This window comes from Patella vulgata, chromosome 5 (assembly GCF_932274485.2).
Source record: "Patella vulgata chromosome 5, xgPatVulg1.2, whole genome shotgun sequence".
NCBI lineage: Eukaryota > Metazoa > Mollusca > Gastropoda > Patellidae > Patella > Patella vulgata.
Window position 1 is genome coordinate 38,101,618 of NC_065883.2, and position 25,880 is coordinate 38,127,497.

The 25,880-nt window shown below is 36.9% G+C and overlaps 1 protein-coding gene across 1 annotated transcript in view; it reads left to right on the top strand.

The window, feature by feature from the left end:
* Positions 1-25,880, top strand: part of LOC126820653 (unconventional myosin-Ib) — a 287,803-nt gene that overhangs the window by 107,619 nt on the left and 154,304 nt on the right. The window contains exons 16-17 of the mRNA XM_050548748.2: positions 18,715-18,783; positions 25,272-25,358. Coding sequence (XP_050404705.1) covers positions 18,715-18,783; positions 25,272-25,358 — 156 coding nt within the window. The remainder of the gene's footprint in view (positions 1-18,714; positions 18,784-25,271; positions 25,359-25,880) is intronic.

Consider the following 25,880-nt stretch of genomic DNA (forward strand, 5'->3'; position numbering starts at 1 on the left):
AACGTTCGAACGACAAAAGATATCATCCGATCTGTATGAAATTTATATGCATTATTTAAATAAGTAAAACAAAAAGCCTGTTGACTTTAAATTTATACACAGTGTTTAAGGTCATAAAACGAAGAAGCCTATTGATTTTCAGCGATTTCCGATAATTGCTGCCAGAGTTATGGCCATTGATCACTTCTTAAAATTTTGTGGATGCTCTAAAGGCCAATGTTAATATCCAATTGACTTTAAATTTATACACAGTGTTTAAGGTCTTGAGACTAAGAAGCCTATTGATTTTCAGCGATTTCCGATAATTACTGCCAGAGTTTTGGCCCATGATCACTTCAAAAAATCTTGTGGACACTCTAGAAGCTAAAGAAAATATCCAATTGACTTTAAATTTATGCACAGTGTTTAAGGTCATGAGACAAAGAAGTCTATTTATTTTCAGTGATTTTCGATAATTACTTTGACAGTTATGGCCCTTGATCACTTATCATCCGATTGACTTCAGATTGATACACAGAGTTTAAGAGCTTGAGACGAACAAGTATATTGATTTTCAATGAATTTTTATGACTTGAACAGCTAAATCCATGATATTAAAAGTTTTGTATACTAAACGTTAGCATGGGGCAGAACCAAACAAATTCTAATGGTTCTCTGATAATTACTTCATGAGTTGTTACTCTTAATCAGATTTTAGTGTATTATAAATGTTTCATTACCGAAAGAAGTAAAAATATGTGACAACACTTGTTGACTGCCCGGACGTTTAGCTGCTGTGGGCGTATGTTTGGTTGCCTGGCAACCTATCTTTAGTACCTTGTGAGCCCTCAAACGACAAAAATTATAATGTCATCTGTATGAAATTGTCTATTAAATTTCCCCTAAATACCTACAAAAGAATGAATATGCGACAACCCTTGTCGACTGCTCGGACGATTTAGCTGCTGTTGGCGTATGTTTTGTTGCCTGGCAACCTATCTTTTAGCTTGTTCTCTATCCATCTCTTGCAAAATGTGGGCGTATTCTGCCTGCCAGCTTCTGGTTAACCGCTCACATAGAAATGTGGTTGTATATTGCCGTCGCCCCAGTGAAGAAGCCTATTTAATTTCAATAACTTCGGTTAATTTCTTCTGGAGTTATGGCACTTGTTTCACTTTGTTGCACCTTGTGAATACTCTAACGACAAAAGTTATCAACCGATCTGTATGAAATTTATATGCATCATTTAAATTAGTAAAACAAAGAAGCCTATTGAATTTCAGCAATTTATGTTAATTACATCTAGAGTTATGGCCCTTGTTTCACTTTGTTGAATCTTGTGAACGCTCTAATGACAAAAGTTAACATCTTTGTGAAATTTATATGCAATATTTAACTTAGTGAAACGAAGAAGCGTATAGAATTTCAGCAATTTCCGTTTATTAAGTCTAGAGTTATGGCCCTTGTTTCACTTTATTGAACCTTGTGAACGCTTTAACGCTAAAATTTATCATCCGATCTTTCTGAAATTTATATGCATTATTTAGATTAGTGAAACGAAGAAGCCTATTTAATTGTAGCAATTTCTGTTTACTACATCTGGAGTTATGGCCCTTGTTTCACTTTACTGAACCTTGTAAACGCCAAAAGTTATCACCCAATCTTTGTGAAATTTATTTGCATAATTTAAATTAGTGAAACGAAGAAGCCTATTGAATTTCAGCAATTTCCGTTTGTAACGTCTAGAGTTAAGGCCCTTGTTTCACTTTATTGAACCTTGTGAAGGCTCTAACTCCAAAGTTATCATCCGATCTTTCTGAAATTTATATGCATTATTTAAATTAGTGAAACAAAGAAGCCTATTAAAATTTCAGCAATTTCCGTTTATTACATCTAGAGTTATGGGTCTTGTTTCACTTTATTGAACCTTGTGAACGCTCTAACGTCAAAAATTATCACCCAATCTTTGTGAAATTTATATGCATGATTTAAATTAGTGTAATGAAGAAGCCTATTGAATTTCATCAATTCCAGTCAATTACGTCTAGAATTATGGCTCTTTTCACTTTTTTGAACCTTGTGAACGCTCCAACACTGAAAGTTATCATCGGATCTTTGTGAAATTTATATGCATTATTTAAATTGGTGAAGCCACAAAGCCTATTGAATTTCATCAATTTTCAACAATTACTTCTAGAGTTATGACCCTTGTTTCACTTTGTTAAACCTTGTTATTGCTCGATTGATGAAAGTTATCATCCGATATGTATGAAATTTATATGCATCATTTAAATTTGTGAAACAGAGGTCTATTGAATTTCAGCAATTTTCGTCAATAATTTCTAGCCTTCTGGCGATTGTGAACCTTGTGAACGTTTGAATGACAAAAGTGATCATGTGATCTGTATCACCAACATTTCGGGGCTATTCTGTGTTTGAATATGCACCCAGGTGTTACATATGTAATCATACATATGGATGAGCTAGAATTGGGGGTGTATATAGCTCATTCGTGGAGAAGTATTCTGGTGAAGGTGGTCACTGTACATTAATAAGTCAAGTCCCAAATCCGTTTCAATATTACTTTATATACAATTTAAAAATACATTATTTACAAGATCATATCAAAGGGTTACTAAACGTCTTAACCCTATCTCCTATCTCATCTGATCTCCCTGTATATTTTCATGTTCTCTTCTGTATGTGTAGGGGTCTTTTAAACAAACTAATTTGCATACAGACAAAAAGACAATCATTTCAACAAATCAGATTAAAGATAAAATTAGGGATAAAAATATATAGTAACGAATCAAATGAAAGAAGTTAAATTAATATATAAATTTCATTGGGTAAAAGTTTTACAGTAAATAATAATTAATAGAATTAGTTAATAAGCTTTAAGCCATAAATAAAGTAAAAAGAAAAGCGTTGACACTTGCTTGGCACTGATCTGACTGCATTGTTATAACACAGTCAAGACCATTGTTGATTTTAGGCAATTACTTTAATGACTTTAAATCAAAATATTAACATTGAAAGTAAAGACAGACAGACTAATAACCTTAATGTTAGCTATATATTGCCTATGTACGGGAATAAAGAGTTAAGAATTAAATTATATATTCTTAAAATAAAATTTGAAAAAGAACTAAAAATTAGTATCACTATTCGGTGATATCCGTATGAAATTTATATGCATTATTTAAATTAGTAAAACGAAAAAGCCTGTCAAATTTCAACAATTTCTGTAGATTATTTCCAGAGTTGAGACCCTTGTTTCAGTCTGTATAACCTTGTAAACCCTCAAACGACAAAATTTATAATCTGATCTGTATGGAACTGTCTTGTAAAGACCCCCAATTACCTACAAAGGAATAAATATGCGACAACCCTTGTCGAACGCTCGGACAATTTAGCTGCTGTGGGCATATGTTTTGTTGCCTGGCAACCTATCTTTTTTATTCCTTCTACTAGAATGACCCCTGTACCTTCTCTCAGATAATAAAAATGAAAATTAGACAACTTGTCTGCGCTATCAACCTCGGTGGAAGTTTACGTTAAACACTAAGAACAACAACCGTCCAACAATGTATATTCAAACCCTTTTCTTCCAGGCAGTGTGAAGTTAGCTCGATTTTCGTTTTTCGATATTGGTGAATAACGAAAAACGAGCTACTCGTTTTTCGATATTGGCGAATAACGAAAAACAACTAGCTCGTTTTTCGATATTGGCGAATTTCGAAAAACAATCTACTTGTTTTTCGATATTCAAACTTGAATCTCAAAAAAGCAGAAGATGTACATCGACAGAATGTCTCCAAAACACATTTGATTATAAACATTTTCTAAAACGAACTAAAGATATCATAAATGAGGATGCCTAAGCAGTGGATTCACATAAAACTGATATTTCTCCTTGTTTTTTGATATTGCATGTCTCCAAAACACATTTGATTAAATATGTTTTATAAAATGAACTAAAATGTGTTTTGGAGACATTCTGTAGATATACAACCATCAAATCTGCTTATTTATACGTCCACATTGAAATGTGGTCGTATATTGTCGTCGGTCCAGCGTCCACAATTGCTTGTGGACGCTCTAGAGGCCAAAGTTAATATCTGATTGACTGTAAATTTATACACAGTGTTTAAGGTCTTAAGACAAAGAAGCCTATTGATTTTCAGCGATTTTTGATAATTATTGCCAGAGTTATGGCCCTTGATCACTTTGAAAAATCTTGTGGATGCTCTAGAGGCCTAAGCTAATATCCGATTGACCTAAAATTTATACACAGTGTTTTAGGTCATGAGACGAAGAAGCCTTTTGATTTTTAGCGATTTCTGATAATTACTGCCAGAGTTATGGCCCTTGATCACTTCAAAAAATCTTGTGGACTCTCTAAAGGCCAAAGTTAATATCTGATTGGCTTTAAATTTGTACACAGTGTTTAAGGTCATGAGACGAAGAAGCCTATCGATTTTCAGCAATTTCCGATAATTACTGCCAGAGTTATGGCCCTTGATCACTTCAAAAAATCTTGTGGACGCTCTAGAGGCCAAAGTTAATATCCGATTGACTTTAAATTTATACACAGTGTTTAAGGTCATGAGACGAAGAAGCCTATTGATATTCAGCGATTTCCGATAATTACTGCCAGAGTTATGGCCCTTGATCACTTCAAAAAATCTTGTGGACGCTCTAGAGGCCAAAGTTAATATCCGATTGACTTTAAATTTATACACAGTGTTTAAGGTCAAGAGACGAAGAAGCCTATTGATTTTCAGCGATTTCAGATAATAACTGCCAGAGTTATAGCCCTTGATCACTTCAAAGAATCTTGTGGACGCTCTAGAGGCCAAAGTTAATATCCGATTGACTTTAAATTTATACACAGTGTTTAAGGTCATGAGACGAAGAAGCCTATTGATTTTCAGCTATTTCCGATAATTACTGCCAGAGTTATAGCCCTTGATCACTTCAAATAATCTTGTGGACGCTCTAGAGGCCAAAGAAAATATCCGATTGACTTTAAATTTATATACAGTGTTTAAGGTCATGAGACGAAGAAGTGCATTCATTTTCAGTGATTTTCGATAATTACTGCCAGAGTTATGGCCCTTGATCACTTCAAAAAACCTTGTGGATGCTCTAAAGGCTAAAGTTAATATCTGATTGACCTTAAATTTATACACAGTGTTTGAGGTCACGAGGCGAAGAATCCTATTGATTTCAAAGATTTCTGATAATTACTGCCAAAGTTATGGCCCTTGATCCCTTTGAAAAATCTTGTGGACTCTCTAGAGGCCAAAGTTAATATCCGATTGACTGCAGATTGATACAGAGAGTTTAAGATCTTGAGACGAACAAGTATATTGATTTTCAATGAATTTTTATGACTTGGAACAGCTAAATTCATGATACAGTATTAAAAGTTTTGTATACAAAACGTTAGCATGGGGCAGAACTTTATAAAAACCAAACAAATTCTAATGGTTTTCTGAGTTGTTGCTCTTAATGAGATTTTAGTGTATTATAAATGTTTCATTACCGAAAAAAGTAAAAATATGCGACAACTCTTGTTGACTGCCCGGACGATTTAGCTGCTGTGGGCGTATGTTTCGTTGCCTGGCAACCTATCTTTATGTGAATCCACTGCTCAGGCATCCTCATTAATGATATCTTTAGTTCGCTTTACAAAACTGATTTAATCAAATGTGTTTTGGAGATATTCTGTAGATGTAATTCCATTAAATCTGCTTTTTTGAGATTCAAGTTTGAATATCGAAAAACGAGTAGCTCGTTTTTCGACATTCGCCAATATTTTTATGTGAATCCACTGTTCAGGCATCCTCTATTACGATATATTTAGTTTGTTTTACAAAACTGATTTAGTCAAATGTGTTTTACACGAGTAGCTCGTTTTTCGAGATTCGCCAATATCAAAAAACAAGGAGAAATATCAGTTTTATGTGAATCCACTGCTCAGGCATCCTTATTTATGATATCTTTAGTTCGTTTTAGAAAACGTATTTAATCAAATGTTTTTTGGAGAAATTCTGTAGATATACATCCATCAAATCTGTATTATTGACATTCAAGCCTGAATATCGAAAAATGAGTAGCTCGTGTTCGAAATTCGCCAATATCAAAAAACAAGGAGAAAGAGCAGTTTTTATATGAATACACTGCTCAGACATCCTCTATTACGATATATTTAGTTCGTTTTACAACTGATTTAATCAAATGTGTTTTGGAGACATTCTGTCGATGTACATTCATTAAATCTAATTTTTTATACGCCCACATTTTCATGTGGACGTATATTGTCGTCGCCCCTGTCCGGACATCCGTCCACAATTGTTTGTGAACAATCTACAGGTCACAATTTTTATCCAATTTCAATGAAACTTGAAATATAGGTTTATCACCCTAAGATCTCGGTTCCTTTCGGTATTGGCATGTATCGGAGCGTAACTTCATGGATTATGGCCCCTGATTGTACAAAAAATCACGTTTTTGGCTTGTGAACACTGTAGAGGTCACAATTTTTATCCGATTTGGTTTAAACTTGAAATGTATGCTTATAACCCAAAGATCTCGGTTCCTTTCATTATTCGTTGATACACCCTAAGGACAACTGAGTTCGAATTTCGAGAAAATCGGCCCAAAACTGAGAGACAAAATGGCCGCCCTTCGTTCTCAAATAGCGTAAAAATATGGTATATCAAGGTTGTGGACGCTATAGAGGTCACAATTTTTATCCGATTTTGTTGAAACTTGAAATGCAAGTTTATAACCCAAAGATCTTGGTTCATTTTGATATTCGCGCATATCGGACTGTAACTTCCTGAATTATGGCCCCTGATAGTACGCAAAAACACGTTTTTTTTTTGCTTGTGGACCCTATAGAGGTCACAATTTTTATCCGATTTAAAAACCTGTGTTAATATATCACCGTTACACCCTAAGGACGGCTGAGTTCGAATTTTGTGAAAATCGGCCCAAAACTGACAGACAAAATGGCCGCCCTTCATTCTCAAATAGCGTAAAAATATGGTATATCAAGGTTGTGGACCCTATAGAGGTCACAATTTTTATCCGATTTTGTTGAAACTTGAAATATAAGTTTATAACACAAAGATCGCTGTGGCTGTCAAATCGTCAAAATTGCAGGATCCACCACCTGTGGAGATGGATCTAACCATGGGGCGTGTTCTCTCGCTCGCTGAACTAGAAAACGAGACAGGGAATCAGCCACAGTATTATAATGTCCCGGGATATGTTTAGCTCGTATTACAGTATTGAAACGGAGTGCCACTAAAATCAAACGCCGAACCAGAGTCATGAGAGCCGGACATTTAGAGGTGGCTTTGTTTATCACAAAAACTACACTCATTGTCGGTTAAAAGTAAAAGCTTATGATTTTTTAAAAGATGTCCGAAGTGTTCCATAGCAGCTACAGTTGGAAACAATTCTAAAACATTAATGCTGAGAGAAGCAAATTGTTCTGACCATTTACCAACGAACCATTTTGAACCCAGCACGGCTGCAAAACCGTGGGATGTAGCCGCATCAGTATATTATTTCAAAAAATCGGATCCCATCCAAGTATCGTGCAAAAACATGAAAAGGTACCACGCATGTAAATCTAACCGCGCAGCATTTGTAATGCGTATTTTGTAAAAGGGTTTTGATATTCCAATTGTTAGGTCATACAGTCTTCGCAAGAAGGTACGACCCGGTACTACTACCATGGTAGCAAAATTAAGGAGACCTAACAGAGATTGCAATTCATTTAATGTAACTTTTTTCCGTGACAACAACTCTGTTCGGCGATCACAGATTTTTTCTATTTTCTCTCGCGGCAAACGTACTTCCATTGTCACTGAGTCCACTTCTATTCCGTAAATAACTATTTTATTTGTCGGAAAAACGGTTTTGATTGTTTTATAGGAATACCTATGTACTGTGCTAAGTTGAAGAAGGAATTCAAGGCGTCCGAACATATTGGCGAGTCAGCCGGCCCAGCAAAAAAGAAGTCATCAATCATGTGGCTTATTGCAGATTGATGGGTGGTAGTCATAATCCAATGCAGGGCCGAACTGAATCGTTCAAATGTTTGGCAACTCATACTTAATCCCATGGGAAGGCACCTACCACAATTGGTTATTAATACTAATGATAAACCCCAATAGATTGTAATCCTCCGGGTGGATAGGAAGCAATCTATAAACGTCCTTTATATCCGCTTTTGCCATTAGTGCTCCCCTGCCCAGGGAACGAACAATTTCAACAACATTATCGATGGTCTCATATTTTACAGAGCAAAATTCCTCGGGAATGCCAGAGTTTATCGTGCAGGACGGAGGGCCTGACAAGGACAGCTGTCTAGTCCTTCGGATGAGACGAAAAACCGAGGTCCCGTGTATATATTGGAATGCACGGAAAAGAGTAGGCGATAGTGCCTCATAGCACACTGTATGGCGTATGCCCGTCTTCATTAGACCAGGTTAGGAGTAGGACGTTAAACCCCATTTCATTTCATTTCCAGAGTTTATCGAGTCCCCAAATGGGAAGGACAAGTCGTGGATCACACGGAAAGCACCTAACTCCTGTTTAGGAACGACACCTAAAGGAGAGCAGCGAAGATTTGGAAATGGGGGATGTTTAAAAGGCCCCAACACCCGACCCTTGGATATTTCGATATTTATTTTTTCAACTAACAAGTCCATGTGTTCCGCACAGGATTTATCATTTCGAGCCCCAGAAAATATCCGTTGACCCTCAAATGGAATTCGAAAACCCTCTGAAAACCCCTTAAATAAAAATGCGCGCTCTGCTTCATTATAGCCACTTAATTTTTTATGAAGCCTATTTGGATCCACTGAAGTTGGTACTGGTGCTGGGTTGGGACTGTTTCCTACGAAAGGAATAACGGGAAGACGGACCAGTACTATTAGATGACCCTGCGGAATCATTAACCTTTACTACCGGACGAGACGAAGCAGTCGGTTGAGCGGGGACATTGGTCCGGTTTGATGAAATGGCATTGAAAGTGGAGGGGGGTGACGGAATAGGCGTGGACTGGTTCGCATTCCGGTTGCGACGTGAGTAGCAGCTAACAACAGAGTGATTAAACCCACACCTTGAGCAAACATGTTTAAACCTACAATTTTAATAGTTACAGCCTTGATTGGAATTGAAGCCGAAACAAAGGTTCATACGGGAGTTCGGTCGAGGGGAAACGGTTGCATTGGTTTGAATATTAACCGGGGATTTACTTAACTTGGAGGCATACACAACTCTGGGTGCAGTCTGTTCCAGGCTAGGTCCTGTGATTGACGCAAGGTCCTGAAATCTGTGTCGTAATATTGCAGGGCAGACCCTCCATAATTTTGTGCTAAATCGGTCACAAAAGACATATAAGCCAGCAAACTTGGCACTGACTGGGGCGACCTTTGGACATACACGTCCATAAAAATTGCAAAAGCCTTCCGCCATTGATCCAATGACAGGAGTTTGGACTTTGGTGAAGAAACCAGCTTAAAAACTGGTTCCTCATTCACCTCCGAAACACTCAATGACAGTTGATCGGGCACAGAACCCGGAAGAACGCTCGCAAAGTTTACAAACCTGTTTGTCCAAATGTCATTTTTTAGTTTTTCTGAAATGTGGCTCGAAATAAGCCACCCCTCACCCATAGTAGACGTCTGCGGTTGGAGATCTGTGTTGCCTCCACGGCAAACACGTTGGGGCAGTATTGCCACTTGGCGTCTCAGCGTGGGCTGTAACAGGCACTGATGTGGAGGGGGCGTCCGGGATTGATGTATGTGCCGATGAACTGGCAGTACTTGGACCAGGTGTAGAAGTTGAGGCATCTATCGTTGGAGGAGTTTCGGGTGACTTGACTAAAAGTCCCTGTTTAAACAATTTCTGCAATAGTATGTTCGTCAGGCGATCTTCTGCCATTGTTGGGACAATTTCGATGTCCTCCTCGTCATCACTTGGGCAAGGGTTCCTACGGCGCTTAGACATCCTGAAACAGTTTCAATCCCACATAAACATATACACAATTACATATACAAGTTTTAGCTATACTAAGTGTTTACAAGTAAAAAGTATGCATACTGCACTAACATGCCACAAACAATAGTCTCGCACACGCATACCCCTATAGTATGTCATCACAACTGATTAGCAACACAAGTACTACCCACACACATACCCACAAAGTATGTCACCACAGAAATATGATAACTCTGCTTACTTCCAGAAGCAGCAACCACGCCCTGCTAGGTTAACGCAGAGAAAAAAATATGTCACACTACTCACACGCATACCCAACCTTGTATGCCACCACATTAACATTTCCGAAAAACACTACACGTGGTTTACTATAGTAATTTAAAAAGGATGGGCACATTGAAAAAGCCCAACACACACAAACAACACTATAAAATATACATGTAGGCCAAGCCACTACACATGGTTTACTAGACCATTACTAATTCAAGAAGATGGGCACATTGAAAAAGCCCAACACAACATAAACAACAATATATTATACATGTACTGACACAGGTACCACAAAAAACAAATCGCCCGACTAAGATGTGGGAAGCAAACAAAACCAGCGGATATGTCGTAGAATGGCATCTCTCACACTGCGACAGAAAAGTGGGCCACCAATCTCCTTTGATAAGTGAATACCATCTGGATCATAAGGATTACGGGCTGGATTTATTAGCCCTGCTCTATGGTGCCATAATGAGATATTAGAACGGTCAGTGCACAATGATGCCAATATTTTATTTGTCTCTGCTACTGGAATGGGTCACTAATTTACGGGGTAAAAGTTCCGAAATTACTACACACTTCGGATTCCAACCGTGAACAATATACTCGGCAAAGGACACAATGGCTAACGCCAATTGATATGGATTACTATTCAAATCCGACAAATCATTGGAGCCCATATGTAACACTATAATGTTGGCATGACGAAAATCTAAATTGTTTGACTTAAAAAGGCATCCGTGCGGATCGCCTCTAACACGTAAATCGCCATAACCGTGGAAACTAACTCTACATAGTCGAGGATCTAAACCTAAATTTGAGTAATACTGGTTGGAATTCATGAGGTCACGAAGCTGTTTTATGTAGCTGGAACCGAAAATGCACACTTGCACTGGATCAGACAACGGACTCGATGCGAGAGTGAGCGACTGCTGACCAACTTGGAACAAAGGAAAAGCCGCCATTTTTTGGCGGAGATTATCCTAAGCAAGTAAATGTCGATACTGGCCGAATAAAAAATGCACGTACACAATATGTGAATACAATCTACAGAAATACTAAGTATACTCAACTTATCACAATAATTGGCGTAAAAAAACACTTTCCAACAGAAATAAGCACAATTGAAATTTCCAGCTATTGTTCGTTCACGTGTTGTCTCTCGCTAGTAAGACGCTTCGAGTGAAGTCCCGCGAAGTGAAATCTCGCAAGACCAACACGGTCACGAGGTCAGCTCAAATTACATTATTGTAATAATGTATATATATACACACAACTACATCTTTTAAATATGCTGAAGCAATCACTATAACCAGCCTACACTGACAAGTAAAATGGGTAATATGATATATATAAACACAAACACATTTTTTAAATATGGTGAAGTGACCATAATAAACCCGTCTACACAGACAAGTAAAATGGATATGACAAAGATATACATCGACACAAATACATTTTTTAAATTTAAATATGTTATAGCAACCACAATAAACCAGCCTACACTGACAAGTAAAATGGATCATATGATAAAATATATATCTAAACACAAATACATTTTTTAATATTTCAAAGCAACCACAATACACCAGCCTACACTGACAAGTAAAATGGATAATATAATAAAGATATATCTAAAACACAATTACATTTTTTAAAATACATATAAAAATAATTAATGTGTAAAATCTGAGAGATGTAATGAAAAAGATAAATATGATATACCAATGAGACCCTGAGTGGATTAAAAATTTAAAATAGGTAATCTTATATACGAGCGTACGGCACTTTTCCACCGCCCCATCTTGCGAATAGCATCCTCCGTATGGCCATTCAGAAAAGCGGATGTGGCAGCCCCAATACGAAAAGAATGCAATTTATAGCGAGAACTATCCAGCCCCACAAAATGAACCAACTTAATCAATCTCGAGTTTAAACCAGCGGCTGCCAGGCAGAATACGCCCACATTTTCGAGAGATGGATAGAGAACAAGCTAAAAAGAAAGTGATTTTTCCTACAATCAAGGGCCATAATTCAGGAAATTACAATTCGATATGCGCAAATATCGAAAGTAACCGAAATCTTTGGGTTATAAACTTACATTTCAAGTTTCAACAAAATCGGAATAAAAATTGTGACCTCTATAGGGTCCACAACCTTGATATACCATATTTTTAAGCTATTTGAGAACGAGGGGCGGCCATTTTGTCTGTCAGTTTTGGGCCGATTTTCACGAAATTCGAACTTGGCTGTCCTTAGGGTGTAACGGTGATATAATAATACGTTTTTTTAAATCGGATAAAAATTATGACCTCTATAGGGTCCACAAACTAAAAACGTGATTTTTCGTACAATCAGGGGCCATAATTCAGGAAGTTATGGTCAGATATATGCGAATATCGAAAGGAACTTAGATCTTTGGGTTATAAACTTACATTTCAAGTTTCAACAAAATCGGATAAAAATTGTGACCTCTATAGGGTCCACAACCTTGATATACCATATTTTTACGCTATTTGAGAACGAACGGCGGCCATTTTGTCAGTCAATTTTGGGTCGATTTTCATGAAATTCGAACTCATTCATCCTTAGGGTATAACGGTGATATAATAATACGTTTTTTTAAATCGGATAAAAATTATGACCTCTATAGGGTCCACAAGCTAAAAACGCGATTTTTCGTACAATCAGGGGCCATAATTCAGGAAATTACGGTCCAATATCGAAAGGAACTGAGATCTTTGGGTTATAAACTTACATTTCAAGTTTCAACAAAATCGGATAAAAATTGTGACCTCTATAGGGTCCACAACCTTGATATACCATATTTTTACGCTATTTGAGAACGAACGGAGGCCATTTTGTCTGTCAATTTTGGGCCAATTTTCACGAAATTCGAACTCGGCCATCCTTAGGGTGTGACGGTGATATAATAATACGGTTTTTTAAATCGGATAAAAATTATGACCTCTATAGGGTCCACAAGCTAAAAACTGAATTAAAATCCTATGCGTAATTGGTAATCTAGACTCAGATGGAACATGTAACTTATTTACCCCTTTTAACAAATTTTTTTACCATAAACGAATTAATTGTATCCGGATAACCCAAGGATTTTTGAACAAATGCAATAACCGACACATGAGAAGTGATGGTGCTCGGGGCAAAACCTGACTCGAAGAGAAAAGCCAAAAAGGTAATAATGACAACATTCGGAATAGGAAACTGTGGATTTAACGAAAACGAAGTACAAAAATCGGATAAAAATTATGACCTCTATAGGGTCCACAAGCTAAAAACGTGATTTTTTGTACAATCAGAGGCCATAATTCAGGAAGTTACAGTCCGATATGCACGAATATCGAAAGGAACCGAGATCTTTGGGTTATAAATTTACATTTAAAGTTTCAACAAGATCGGATAAAAATTGTGACCTCTATAGGTTCCTCTATAGGTTTCGTACAATCAGGGGCCATAATCCATGAATTTTCGATCCGATACATGCCAATATCGAAAGCAGCCGAGATCTTTTGGGGATAAACCTATATTTCAAGTTTTGTCAAAATCGGATAAGAATTGTGACCTGTAGAGAGTCCACAAACAATTGTGGACGGACAGGGGCGACGGCATAATACGTCCACATGAAAATGTGGGCGTATAAAAATTATACGATACAGTTGAACCATCAGGCCACTGAAACAAGGGGCCCATAACTTGGGGGGAATGATATTTCCACCGCTTCCAACAAGATATCAGAAAACGAAAATTGAACATGTTGGGTTTGTACTATTTTGTTCTTATCAAAACCTGTTTTTAGTACCAATTCGCCAAGACAAAAAAAGCCTGCCAAGGCCAAAGCAAAGACGGATTTCAACAGAATTTGATGCGATAATAACCTAAACACTAACGGGACTGCTCACAATAACTGAATTAAAATCCTATGCGTAATTGGTAATCTAGACTCTGATGGAACATGTAACTTATTTACCCCTTTTAACAAATTTTTTTACCATAAACGAATTAATTGTATCCGGATAACCCAAGGATTTTTGAACAAATGCAATAACCGACACATGAGAAGTGATGGTGCTCGGGGCAAAACCTGACTCGAAGAGAAAAGCCAAAAAGGTAATAATGACAACATTCGGAATAGGAAACTGTGGATTTAACGAAAACGAAGTACAAAAATCGGTAAATCTGACCCAATCTCTTAAATATGATGACCGGGAACTTAATGATAACGCTTGCCCAATTAACATATAAGCTGATGAACTCAGATCGTCAAAAGTTCTGGTTGTAACATCTGAGGAGTAGGATCCAACCATGGCGCCCACTCTCTTGCTTCCTGAAAGAGGAATCGAATTAAGCAATCAGCAACAAGATTAGATTTGCCTGGTATATGTTTTGCGTGTACCAAAACATTAAATTTAATTGATGCTCACACTAAGCGATGGATTAGAGTCATAATTGCCGGGCATTTGGAGGTGGATTTATTAATGACATATACAACGCATTCATTATCCGTAAAAATTAATAACAAATTTTTATAACTTTTTCAGTGGGAAGGAGGCTAATCATCGCAACCGAATCTATTTCGATCTCATAAATAGTAATCGTTGTTACAAGATAAACCGTTTGTGATTCCTTAATAGGAATACCTAAAGATTTGGACAAATCAAGAAAATTTTGAAGCGAATGTAAACAGTCCGCCGAGTTTGGGAAACCCAACAAAGAAAAAGTCATCAATCATGTGACTCATGGAGGCTCCATATTTGGCCTCCATGACCCAATGCAAGGATGAACTGAATCTTTCAAAGGTTTGGCAACTCATACTAAGACCCATTGGCAAAAACTTATCTGCAAAATATAACAACTCTTCACCTAATTGAACCGTAAATCCCAACAACTCATAATCATTTGGATGGATTGGCAATAAGCGATATGCATCCTCAATATCAGCCTTAGCCATTAACGCGCCTCTACCTTTGGATTTTACAATCTGAATGACCTGATCTATGGACTCATACTGTACTTTAGTGAACTGTTCTGATATGCCTGAGTTAATAGAGTTATTGGGTGGAAAAGATAAATCATGAATCAAGCGAAACGCACCCAGCTCATGCTTGGGTATCACACCCAAAGGTGAACAACGCAAATTTTGGAAGGGAGGGAGTGCAAACGTACCCATAACACGACCATGTGCCAACTCATTATTGATCTTTTTCATTAACATCTCCATATGACTGAAACAAGAGGTATGGTTACGAGCTACAGAAAATACTCTTTGACCTGTAAATGGAATATGAAAACCTTCAGTAAATCCAGCGACTAAAAATTTGCGTTCATCCATATTATAACCCTCCAATATCTCCCACAACCTACTTGAGATTACTGGTGCTGAAATTACGTTTGTTGCCTCCACTAGTGGTCCGAAATGAATACCGGGACTGTGACCTAACACCCGCCGGGGGTGGAGGAATTGAAATTGACTGGGGTGGGCTACTTGGGACAGGTTGTGGTATAGACATTTTTGAGGTCGAAATGGCAGGATTATTCGTTAACATCTTGGATGATGGCAAACCGGGATGGATTGGCGAATTTTGAATATTGTAAGGTTGATTCCTGCGATTTTTAGCAAAACACTGGACAACTGAATGGTTGAAACCACACTTAGAACAAATATGTAAAAAGTTACAATTTGGGCGATAACAACCCTGCTGGGAGTTAAAAGCCCAGCAAACCCGTTTGGATGTAGATGCAGGAGGGTATGAGCCAAAGCTCAGCATGAATATGGTCCCATGGTAGCAATTGGGATTGGCGTAACAACCGAAATTGGGAGTCGTAAAAATTAAAGGCTCGAGAGCCATAAGTCTGAGCCAACTCAGTTAGTAACGAGCTTAAGCCAAATTAGGCGTGCGTTGGATCAAAACATCCATGAAAATCGTAAATGCACGCCGCCATTGATCAAAACTTAATTCTTTAGTGGGTTTAGGGGCAGATGAAAGTTTAAAAATTGGGTCCTCCCCTGATTTAGAAGTATTGATCGCTAACTGAGTTGGCCCATTCCCACTAGGTAATAATAATGAAAATTCAACAAATTTGTCAGACCAGATATCTTGTTTGATTTTGTCTGAAACATGTCTGGATACGAACATGTCTACTGGCTGCACGCTCCTATTCATAAAAGAAGTGTTTACTGGTTTGGTAGTATGACCCATACCTGGATGTTGCAGCAGTTGTGCTGCATTCAGATTCAACACAGATGGGTTTGCTGCAGTTGATGCTGTCGACGTACTACATATAGGCGGCATATTCAAAGTAGCTGTAGCAGTTACTGGGATAACTGGAGACGAGGCTGGTGATGAGGCTGCAATTTCATTTGCGACTGGTGGAGATTGCATTGATGTTGTTTCTATTGAGACTGCTACAGATGGAGTTGCGTTTTTTGGCCTTTTAGGTTTAAGCGGCTCATTTTGGCTAAAAACCAGACCCCTGTCCATCATCTTACGGATCAGTATGTCCGTCAAACGATCTTCCGCCGACGACATAACAGGGGCCTCATCACTGTCACTGGACTCATTCTGTATTACTTGTCGTTTCGGCATTATCCTAAAATTAAAGTATGGAACACCAATATAAATTACTACTGAAGAGGAAACACAGATTGGCAGTTGGGTAAAAATTAGCACTAATGCCACTTTCCAATAACTGCATGCACATTTTTTATATAAAGATAGCCCACAGCCACTTTTTAATCATTGCATGCACCTTTTGTACACTCAAATAGCACTAAAACTACATTTTAATCACCAAGGCCACTTCTTAATCGCTGCATGCAACTTTTGTATATCAAAGAAACACCAAGGCCACTTCTTAATCACTGCATGCAACTTTTGCATATCAAGATAGCATCCCGGCCACTTGATCTTCACTGCATGCAACTCTTCTTTTTACAAGATAACACCAAGGGCCCTTATCAGTAACTGTAAGCAACTGTTTGTCGGACATTGGCCACCGTGAAATTTTTTAGATAAATATTTGACCTACCATACAGTACCAACGGATATGGCGTAAAATAGCATCCCGTATACTGGATAAAAACAAGGGGTTGCCCACTTCACGAGATAAATGAATACCATCCTTGGCATACGGATATGCAATCGGTTGCCAAAGCCCAGCTCGGTGTCGCCAAAAACTCAATGTGGGCTCATCCCGACAAAACTGCATAATGGCATTGTTCGTTCGGACAATGTTGTTGTTATACGTGTAGTATGGAACCTTCTGCCGCAGCAACAACTCGTTTTTCGACATAAGCCAATATCAAAAAAACAAGGAGAAATATCAGTTTTATGTGAATCCACTGCTCAGGCATCCTCATTTATGATATCTTTAGTTCGTTTTAGAAAATGTATTTAATCAAATGTGTTTTGGAGAAATTCTGTAGATATACATCCATCAAATCTGCTTTTTTGAGTGGCTCGTTTTTCAACATTCGCCAATATCGAAAAACGATAGCTCGTTTTTCGTTATTCACCAATATCGAAAAACAAGTAGCTTGTTTTTCGTTATCCGCCAATATCGAAAAACGAAAATCAAGCTAACTTCACACTGCCTTTCTTCCATTCTATGTTACAAAGTCACCAAAGATCGCCATGTAAAAGGGGGAAAATGGAAAGGAAGAGAAAGACTAAAATTAACTTTGGTCCTTGCTGATCTGTGTCGATCACCAAATATTCCTACGCCTTTTTTCCCTCCTTTTGCATGGCGATTTTTGTTGACTTTTTGGTGCAGAATCGAAGAAGAGGGTTTGAAAATACATTTTCTGCCAGGTTTTGGTGAATATTCATAATTTTGATGCGGAAGGATACAAGAGTTGAGAGGTTGGTTAGATTGAAATGTAGGGCCTAAAATTGCATGTTTACTAGTCTCTACTTCCAGCTTGTGTATCTCAAGTTTTTCATGAAGAACCTCATACATGCTTTTGGGCAAGAGGTTGCCACATGTTGTTCCATCTGTAGTAGAAAGCGTTCTACCCAACGAAAATTTGGAAAAAAGTTAGAGCTGGTCTAAGATACGAGAATTAACATTAATGTCAATAGGGAAATCTTTAGTGATCTGTGGTTTAAGTTTCTCAGTGGGTAAGAATGAATGAATGAAATTGGGTTTAACATCCTACTGTTCTGCTATGAATCGGGTGTGCGCCATACAGTGTGTGTTATCAGGGATATTTTTCCCGGACAGTGGCGCAATGGTAAAAGCCTAATTAGGTGACAGCGATGGATGCTTGATATTGGTCAAAACATTGATAAATATTGCCAATTATCAGCAATTACCGATATTCGGATACGACAATTATTGGCTGATACAGATGTTATACGGTCACTAGTAATCGGCTCATCTGCAGTTATTTTATTTCGGGTCTATTTTTTTTTTAAGGCAAAGAAATGTTTCTTGCATAAGAAAAAATGTTGTCTACTAATACAGTGCTATATTAGAGGCTGGAGGGTAAGTAGTTATATATGTGTGATATAATACATCTATCTTTCAATCTAAAGAAATCATGTCGAACTATATACCATTTTGTCATTCATCAAAACTTGGAAGGCTACTAAACTTAAAAATTATGTATATTGTTAGAAATGAACTAATTAGTATAGATGAGACTGTTGAAACATTATATCAGGGACCGTACAATAAAAAAACAATTATATTTTTATAAAATTTTGTCATTTGTCACAAAATTATCATAAAATGGAAAAATGTCATAAAAAACATAAAATTTCACTATTTCTCATAAAATCATCATAAAATGAGATGAAAATTTGTTCAAAATATAAAGTTAACCATAAATCGCTACTCCAAATAATAAATTTCTATACTAATAAATCCGGATGTGAATAAGAAAATCATCCAGACATTTTTCAGCTTGCTGCTCTCTGTCATTTTCTATTTGACAGTGGTCAGTCAATGTTACTTACTGTCAGCAAGAGCGGACAACAAGTAAGGGGCCCTGTGAGACAAAGTCTCCTCAGACTCAGTCCCAATTTACAAGTTATCAGAAATTTTTCTGTGTCTATGGTGCTGGATTCCATTATATCATCATTCTTCCACTCCTGATCTGTGATCATATACTCCCTCATCACTATCATCGTGAATTGTCCTGTTAGTAGTCTGGGGTGACAGATTGTGCAAATGTTCTGTTAACTGTCACAAAATAGGCAGAATTAACAAGTAGGCCCCGAGATTATGTCCCATATCTTACCCTCTCATTCACAAGAATTTGCTCCCATCAATGAACTCGAATGCCAGGAAATTTAGGCCCAGTCCCAAAAAATTAAAAGCCCCATTATTCTTCCACTCCTCTGTGATTTTTTGTCCCTGGCCTTTCGAAGAAAGCAGGGGACTATTAAAATGGGTTCGTCCTTCTGTCTGTCCGTCTGTCCGTCCGTCCGTCCGTCCGTCCGTCTGTCTGTCCGTCACACTTTTTGGGACACAATAACTCTCTTCCTAATTGAGCTAGAATGTTCAAACTTGGTGTATGTGTTTATTAGGTCAATGCCTTGATGGAGTTCGAAGATGAGCATTTTCCGCTTAGGGTAAGCAGAGATAAGCAATTTGATTGGTTGATGCTTTGGGACACGATAACTCTCTTCCTAATTGGGCTAGAATGTTCAAACTTGGTGTATGTGTTGATTAGGTCAATGCCTTGATGGAGTTCGAAGATGAGCATTTTCCGCTTAGGGTAAGCAGAGATAAGCAATTTGATTGGTTGATGCTTTGGGACACGATAACTTTTAATTGAGCTAGAATGTTCAAACTTGGTGTATGTGTTTATTAGGTCAATGCCTTGATGGAGTTCGAAGATGAGCATTTTCCGCTTAGGGTAAGCAGAGATAAGCAATTTGATTGGTTGATGCTTTGGGACACGATAACTTTTAATTGAGCTAGAATGTTCAAACTTGGTGTATGTGTTTATTAGGTCAATGCCTTGATGGAGTTCGAAGATGAGCATTTTCCGCTTAGGGTAAGCAGAGATAAGCAATTTGATTGGTTGATGCTTTGGGACACGATAACTTTTAATTGAGCTAGAATGTTCAAACTTGGTGTATGTGTTTATTAGGTCAATGCCTTGATGGAGTTCGAAGATGAGCATTTTCCGCTTAGGGTAAGCAGAGATAAGCAATTTGATTGGTTGATACTTTGGGGCACGATAACTCTCTTCCTAATTGAGCTAGAATGTTCAAACTTGGTGTATGTGTTGATTAGGTCAATGCCTTGATGGAGTTCGAAGATGAGCATTTTCCGCTTAGGGTAAGCAGAGATAAGCAATTTGATTGGTTGATGCTTTGGGACACGATAACTTTAGTTCTAATTAAGTGAGATTGATGAAACTTGGTGTATAGTTTCATTACAGTAATACCTTGACTAAGTTTGATAATGAGCATTTTCTGCTCAGGGTAAGCAGAGAGATACGCAATTTGATTTTTATATGTGTCCTCTAATTATTTTCCTATTTCGGCGGGGGACATCAGCCTCACTGTTGGCTTGTTACTATACTATCTCGACAGTATCATATTTGCAGTGAACAGCCCAGGTAACTCTCACAAAACAGGCGGAATTGACAGGCAGATCTCAAGATTCTGTCCCATTAACTCCCATTTCTGATCCTCTCATTCACAAGAATTTGCTCCCAGCAATGACCTTAAAAGTCAGGATATTGACTCAAATCTTCCTAATTTTCTCAGAGGGAGGACCATCTCCCAGACCCCTCCCCCACCCCCCACTTCAGGTTGTTTAGTGTTATAGTCACTTCTCTTTTAAGGTTGACAAAAATCAATAACAATCATAATATGACATGAACTTTATGTCAACTCAAATAAAACTGCTTTTTGGCGAACAACTATATAGGCAATACGATCTATGTTCTACTGGGTTGCTCAGAAAGTGTTATAGCCAGTATTTTGTTGACATTCATTGTGGGATGGGATTGTGGATGGTGCCCTAGATTTGGAACTGGCCCCCCTATTCACAGCTTCTAGATCCACTACTGACTGTCAGTGCAGTTATATAAAAAAAATGATAATATTTGATAATGATCATAAAGTCATGAAATGTGATAAAAACATTATAAAAATATAAAATTTGATAAAAACATCATAAAATTCCACTCGAAGCTTTCATAAAGATATAAATTTTTGATAAAAATCTGTACGGTCCCTGTTATTTATTTCATGTTAATTTGTATGATGGCGAAAGTAACAGCTGGAGATTTGAGTGACATGGTTGACAAAATATCTATCAGAACATATGGTATGTTATAAAAATCTGATGTCAATGTGGATACACCATGTTATAGATAAAACATAGAAAAATTGCAAAATTTTAATACAGATAAATGAGTTGTTAAAAATCTTTGACATCTGGTGATATATATCACGATCAGGTTATTATAATATGCATATGTGACCGGCTATAATATGGCAAAATGAGTCGGAATATCATCGATCTTATAATGAGATAAAGACAAAATAAGTTTAAATATTGATTTTGATCGAAATTGAGATTTTCACAAAAATGAGTCTTTAACCCATTTAACCCTAGAGCTAATTAAAAGATTAGCTACCTACATGTACCCCTAGACTCATTAAATCAGCAGGGCCCATCTCGCTAAGCCTAATACCCTCTACAAAAATTGCAAATAACTAAACAAATATTTTCTATACAAAGAAATACACTCTGTTACAAAATGTTACAAAAATGTACAGACTGTGGTGTTCTTTCCAATGATATAAAATCCAATTATACAAAGTGGCATCTATATTACTATAAAATATTATCCCCTAAGATTTTTATACGCCCACTTTTTCATGCGGAAGTATATTGTCATCGCCCCTGTCCGTCTGGACGTCCGTCCGTCCACAATTGTTTGTGGACAGGTCACAATTGTTATCCGATTTTGACAAAACTTGAAATATAGGGTTATCCCCAAAAGATCTTGGCTGCTTTCGATATTGGCATGTATCGGATCGAAACTTCATGGATTATGGTCCATGATTGTACGAAAAATCACTTTTTTGACTTCTGGACCCTATAGAGGTCACAATTTTGAACCGATTTTGATAAAACTTAACGTGCATGGTTACAACCCAAAGATCTTGGTTCCTTTCGATATTCGCGCATATCGGATCGTAACTTCCCGAATGATAGCCCCTGATTGTACGAAAAATCGGTCATAATTTTTATCCGATTTAAAAAAACATTTTAGTATATCACCGTTACACTCTAAGGACGGTTGAGTTCGAATTTCGTGAAAATCGGCCCAAACTGACAGACAAAATGGCTGCCCCTCGTATTCAAATAGCGTAAAAATATGATATATCAAGGTTGTGGACTCTCTAGAGGTGACAATTTTCTTCTGATTTTGATGAAACTTGAAATGTAAGTTTATAACTCAAAAATCTTGTTCCTTTCAATATTTGCGCATATCGTATTGTAACTTCCTGAATTATGGCCCCTGATTGTACGAAAAATCACTTTTTGTTTAGCTTGTTCTCTATCCATCTCTTGCAAAATGTGGGCGTATCCTGCCTGGCAGCCGCTGTTTTTTTTTTTTAAAAGAGAGTGCAAATATAGTCCCTCACGTTGGAAGCAGTGTTCAAAGTAAATATAACTTTTAAAAAGAAATACCGCACCAAACGACCGTCACTTCATCGCTACCGGCATTTGACATTTCTGCCTTCGTTTGGATATATGGTTTGACTTGTCGTCTTCCTTGCTTCATTGGAAATCTTTGACAGTATAATATTCCTCTATGTAGCATGTATCAAACCCAAAAAGTTTTGATTCGATTTAGGTTTCCAAAGTCTAGAATTATTATCCGTAAGTTTTGTGGTATCGTCTGTCAGGAAGCGTGCTGACACATTTCATCCCAGCTGGAGTTTACTTATTCTTTGCATCATAACGTCAAAAAAATATATAAATAGTTGATTTCTTCGACATTATCATATTCCACGATATGCAGTAAATCATAAAAAATCTCTGATTCCATTTCACTCTCCAAATCATAAAATTATCAGTCGTAAGTGACAACGTGAAAATATTGGAATAATGCCAAAGTCATTGACACGGTGTGAATTTTCACCTCTGACCTATTATGTAAATACCGGAAGATCCTTTGTTGAAACGTATGTTTTTTATTAGATAATTAGCGAATATAACATTCCTTTTCATTTGGTGTTTTATTTTTATTACTCAATCACCATTGATTTAAGACATAAAAACAATAGTTGATTGATCTGGCGCTTTTGTTCACTAATGCCGTTGTCAAGTGTGATGGGTTCGTGAGTTGATTCGCTATGGCCAGATGACAGGTGCGAACTGATTCGCACTCGTCAAAAATAGGTTAAATATACTATCTATCGACCAAAATAGCAATAAAACATTTTAAAACACCTTAAATTGGACATTTAGTGAGAGTACTGTATTCTTAAATCTGTCTTTTTCTGAATATTCTCTTATTGTTTCTGCCTGTTCCTATACACATGTAATATGAAAATAACATTTATTTTCATTTATGGTAAAATTCCATTCCTAAATTTTGAATATTGGCTCCTCATAGCAGACCATTTCCAACGTATTTGGGGTATTTTTAATCGCAAAATTCTACTTGAAAATAGTGTTGAATTATTATAAATTTGTGTCACATGTGTCTATAAATTATTCTTTTTGGCGAACAAAAAGAATCACAGTGAAAAATAGACGGTAAGGATTCCAAAATAGCCTAAGAACCGAGATGGTGTAAAGTGTTATTTTCATTTTACATGTGTATAGAGACAGGTAGTAAAGATGAGAATGATGTCTGATCAAACATCATTACTAAAGTAACTAGGTGGGTATATATGTTAATCAACTCTTTGTAATTAGGATAGGTAACATCAATTGGTTACAATATTTTCGGGGTTAAAGATGCATTATATTTTCTGGCTTCAAATGTTATATAAATTATTATTTAAACCTTTAGTAACATGGCAAGCCTATATAATCAAATCTCTGGGCTATTGGCTGGCTCTGATCTTAAGTAGATTAGAACACAGCGGCCATTCAAGAATTTACTGATAAAATAGATAATCGAGACTTAGTCAAGTTCTGTTGCTATGATAATGAACAATCAACGCTACATTTTGTCAAAACTTAAAACACTCATAACTTCTCATAGAATAAAGTAATTTGACTAAAATTTTCAATATTTTCATTTTTATACACCCCCACTGAAATGTTGTCACCCTGTCCATTGATATGCAATTGGCTTGTGAATGCGATATAAGCTACAGTTTTCAACAGATTTCTTTTTAAATTTAGTGTAAAGAATTTGATCAATCCCTATTGTTTTTCATCATTCTGTGACATTTTATTTCAGAGTTATCCCCCCTTGTTGAAAACCTTGTGAACATCATATATGTTACAGTTTTCGACAAATTCTTTTTAAATTTGTTTGAAAGCATTGATGTCATTAGAGAATGAACCCTGTCAATTTTCAGCTTTCCCTGACTTTCTGTTCCGGAGTTATCTCCCCTTTGTCAAAAACCTTCTTAACAAATATTTTTTAAATTTGGTGGGAAGCATTGGGGTCATGAGTGGATGAATCCTGTTGATTTTTTGCGTTCCGCAACTTTATATTAGAAGTCTATGTTATTCCTGTTCATAATTTAAACCCAATTTGCATACACTATATATGTTAGGCATTTTAATATTTGATTAGTTTTATTTCACACACATCCTTTCCTTATAAGTGTAAATCTTGATGACTTAATCCATTCTAGTGTTTGTAATATATTCAATGGGGCATAATTATAGTATTTGCTGTAATTAACAAGTGAATTATAAAATAAAACAACTAATCATCTATATTAAATTCTTTTACCTCAATATTCAAACTATTATTGCATGGTTAGGATGTAATACATGTATATTATGTTTAATGTTTGTCCATGTAGGCCAGACGACTTCTAGCCAGATTAAAACATGAGAAAAGAGTGAAATGGGCAGTAAGTGTTATCTACAAATATCAACGTGGATGGCAGGTCAGACAGCATATATATAGTTATATTCTATATACTACCTAATAATAATATTACTAACCTTATGTATGTCTTGTTCTGTAATTATTGTCCCTTGAGTCATTCAGAGGACTGTTAAACTGGGTTGTCGTCCATCCATCAGTTTGTTTGTCCATCCATCTATCACGCTTTGGGAGACAGTAACTTGGTGTAGGTGTATATTAGTTGACAGCCTTGGATAAGTTCTATGGTGGGCATTTTCCACTTGGGCTAAACAGAATTAGTCGATGGGTTGGGACGCAAGAACTTTGATTCTTATCAAGTGAGAGTGATGAAACGTGGTGTATAGTTTCATTACAACCTTGACTGAGTTTGATAATGAGCATTTGTGTCTCCATTCAAACTAAACTCATCCCACAATAACCGAGTGAAGAACAAACTAACAAAAGAACGGATGGTGTACAATGTCATTTATTAATGACTAATCAACTGAAATATGCATTATCAATGAATACAAATCTTTAACAAAGAATACTACATGTATAA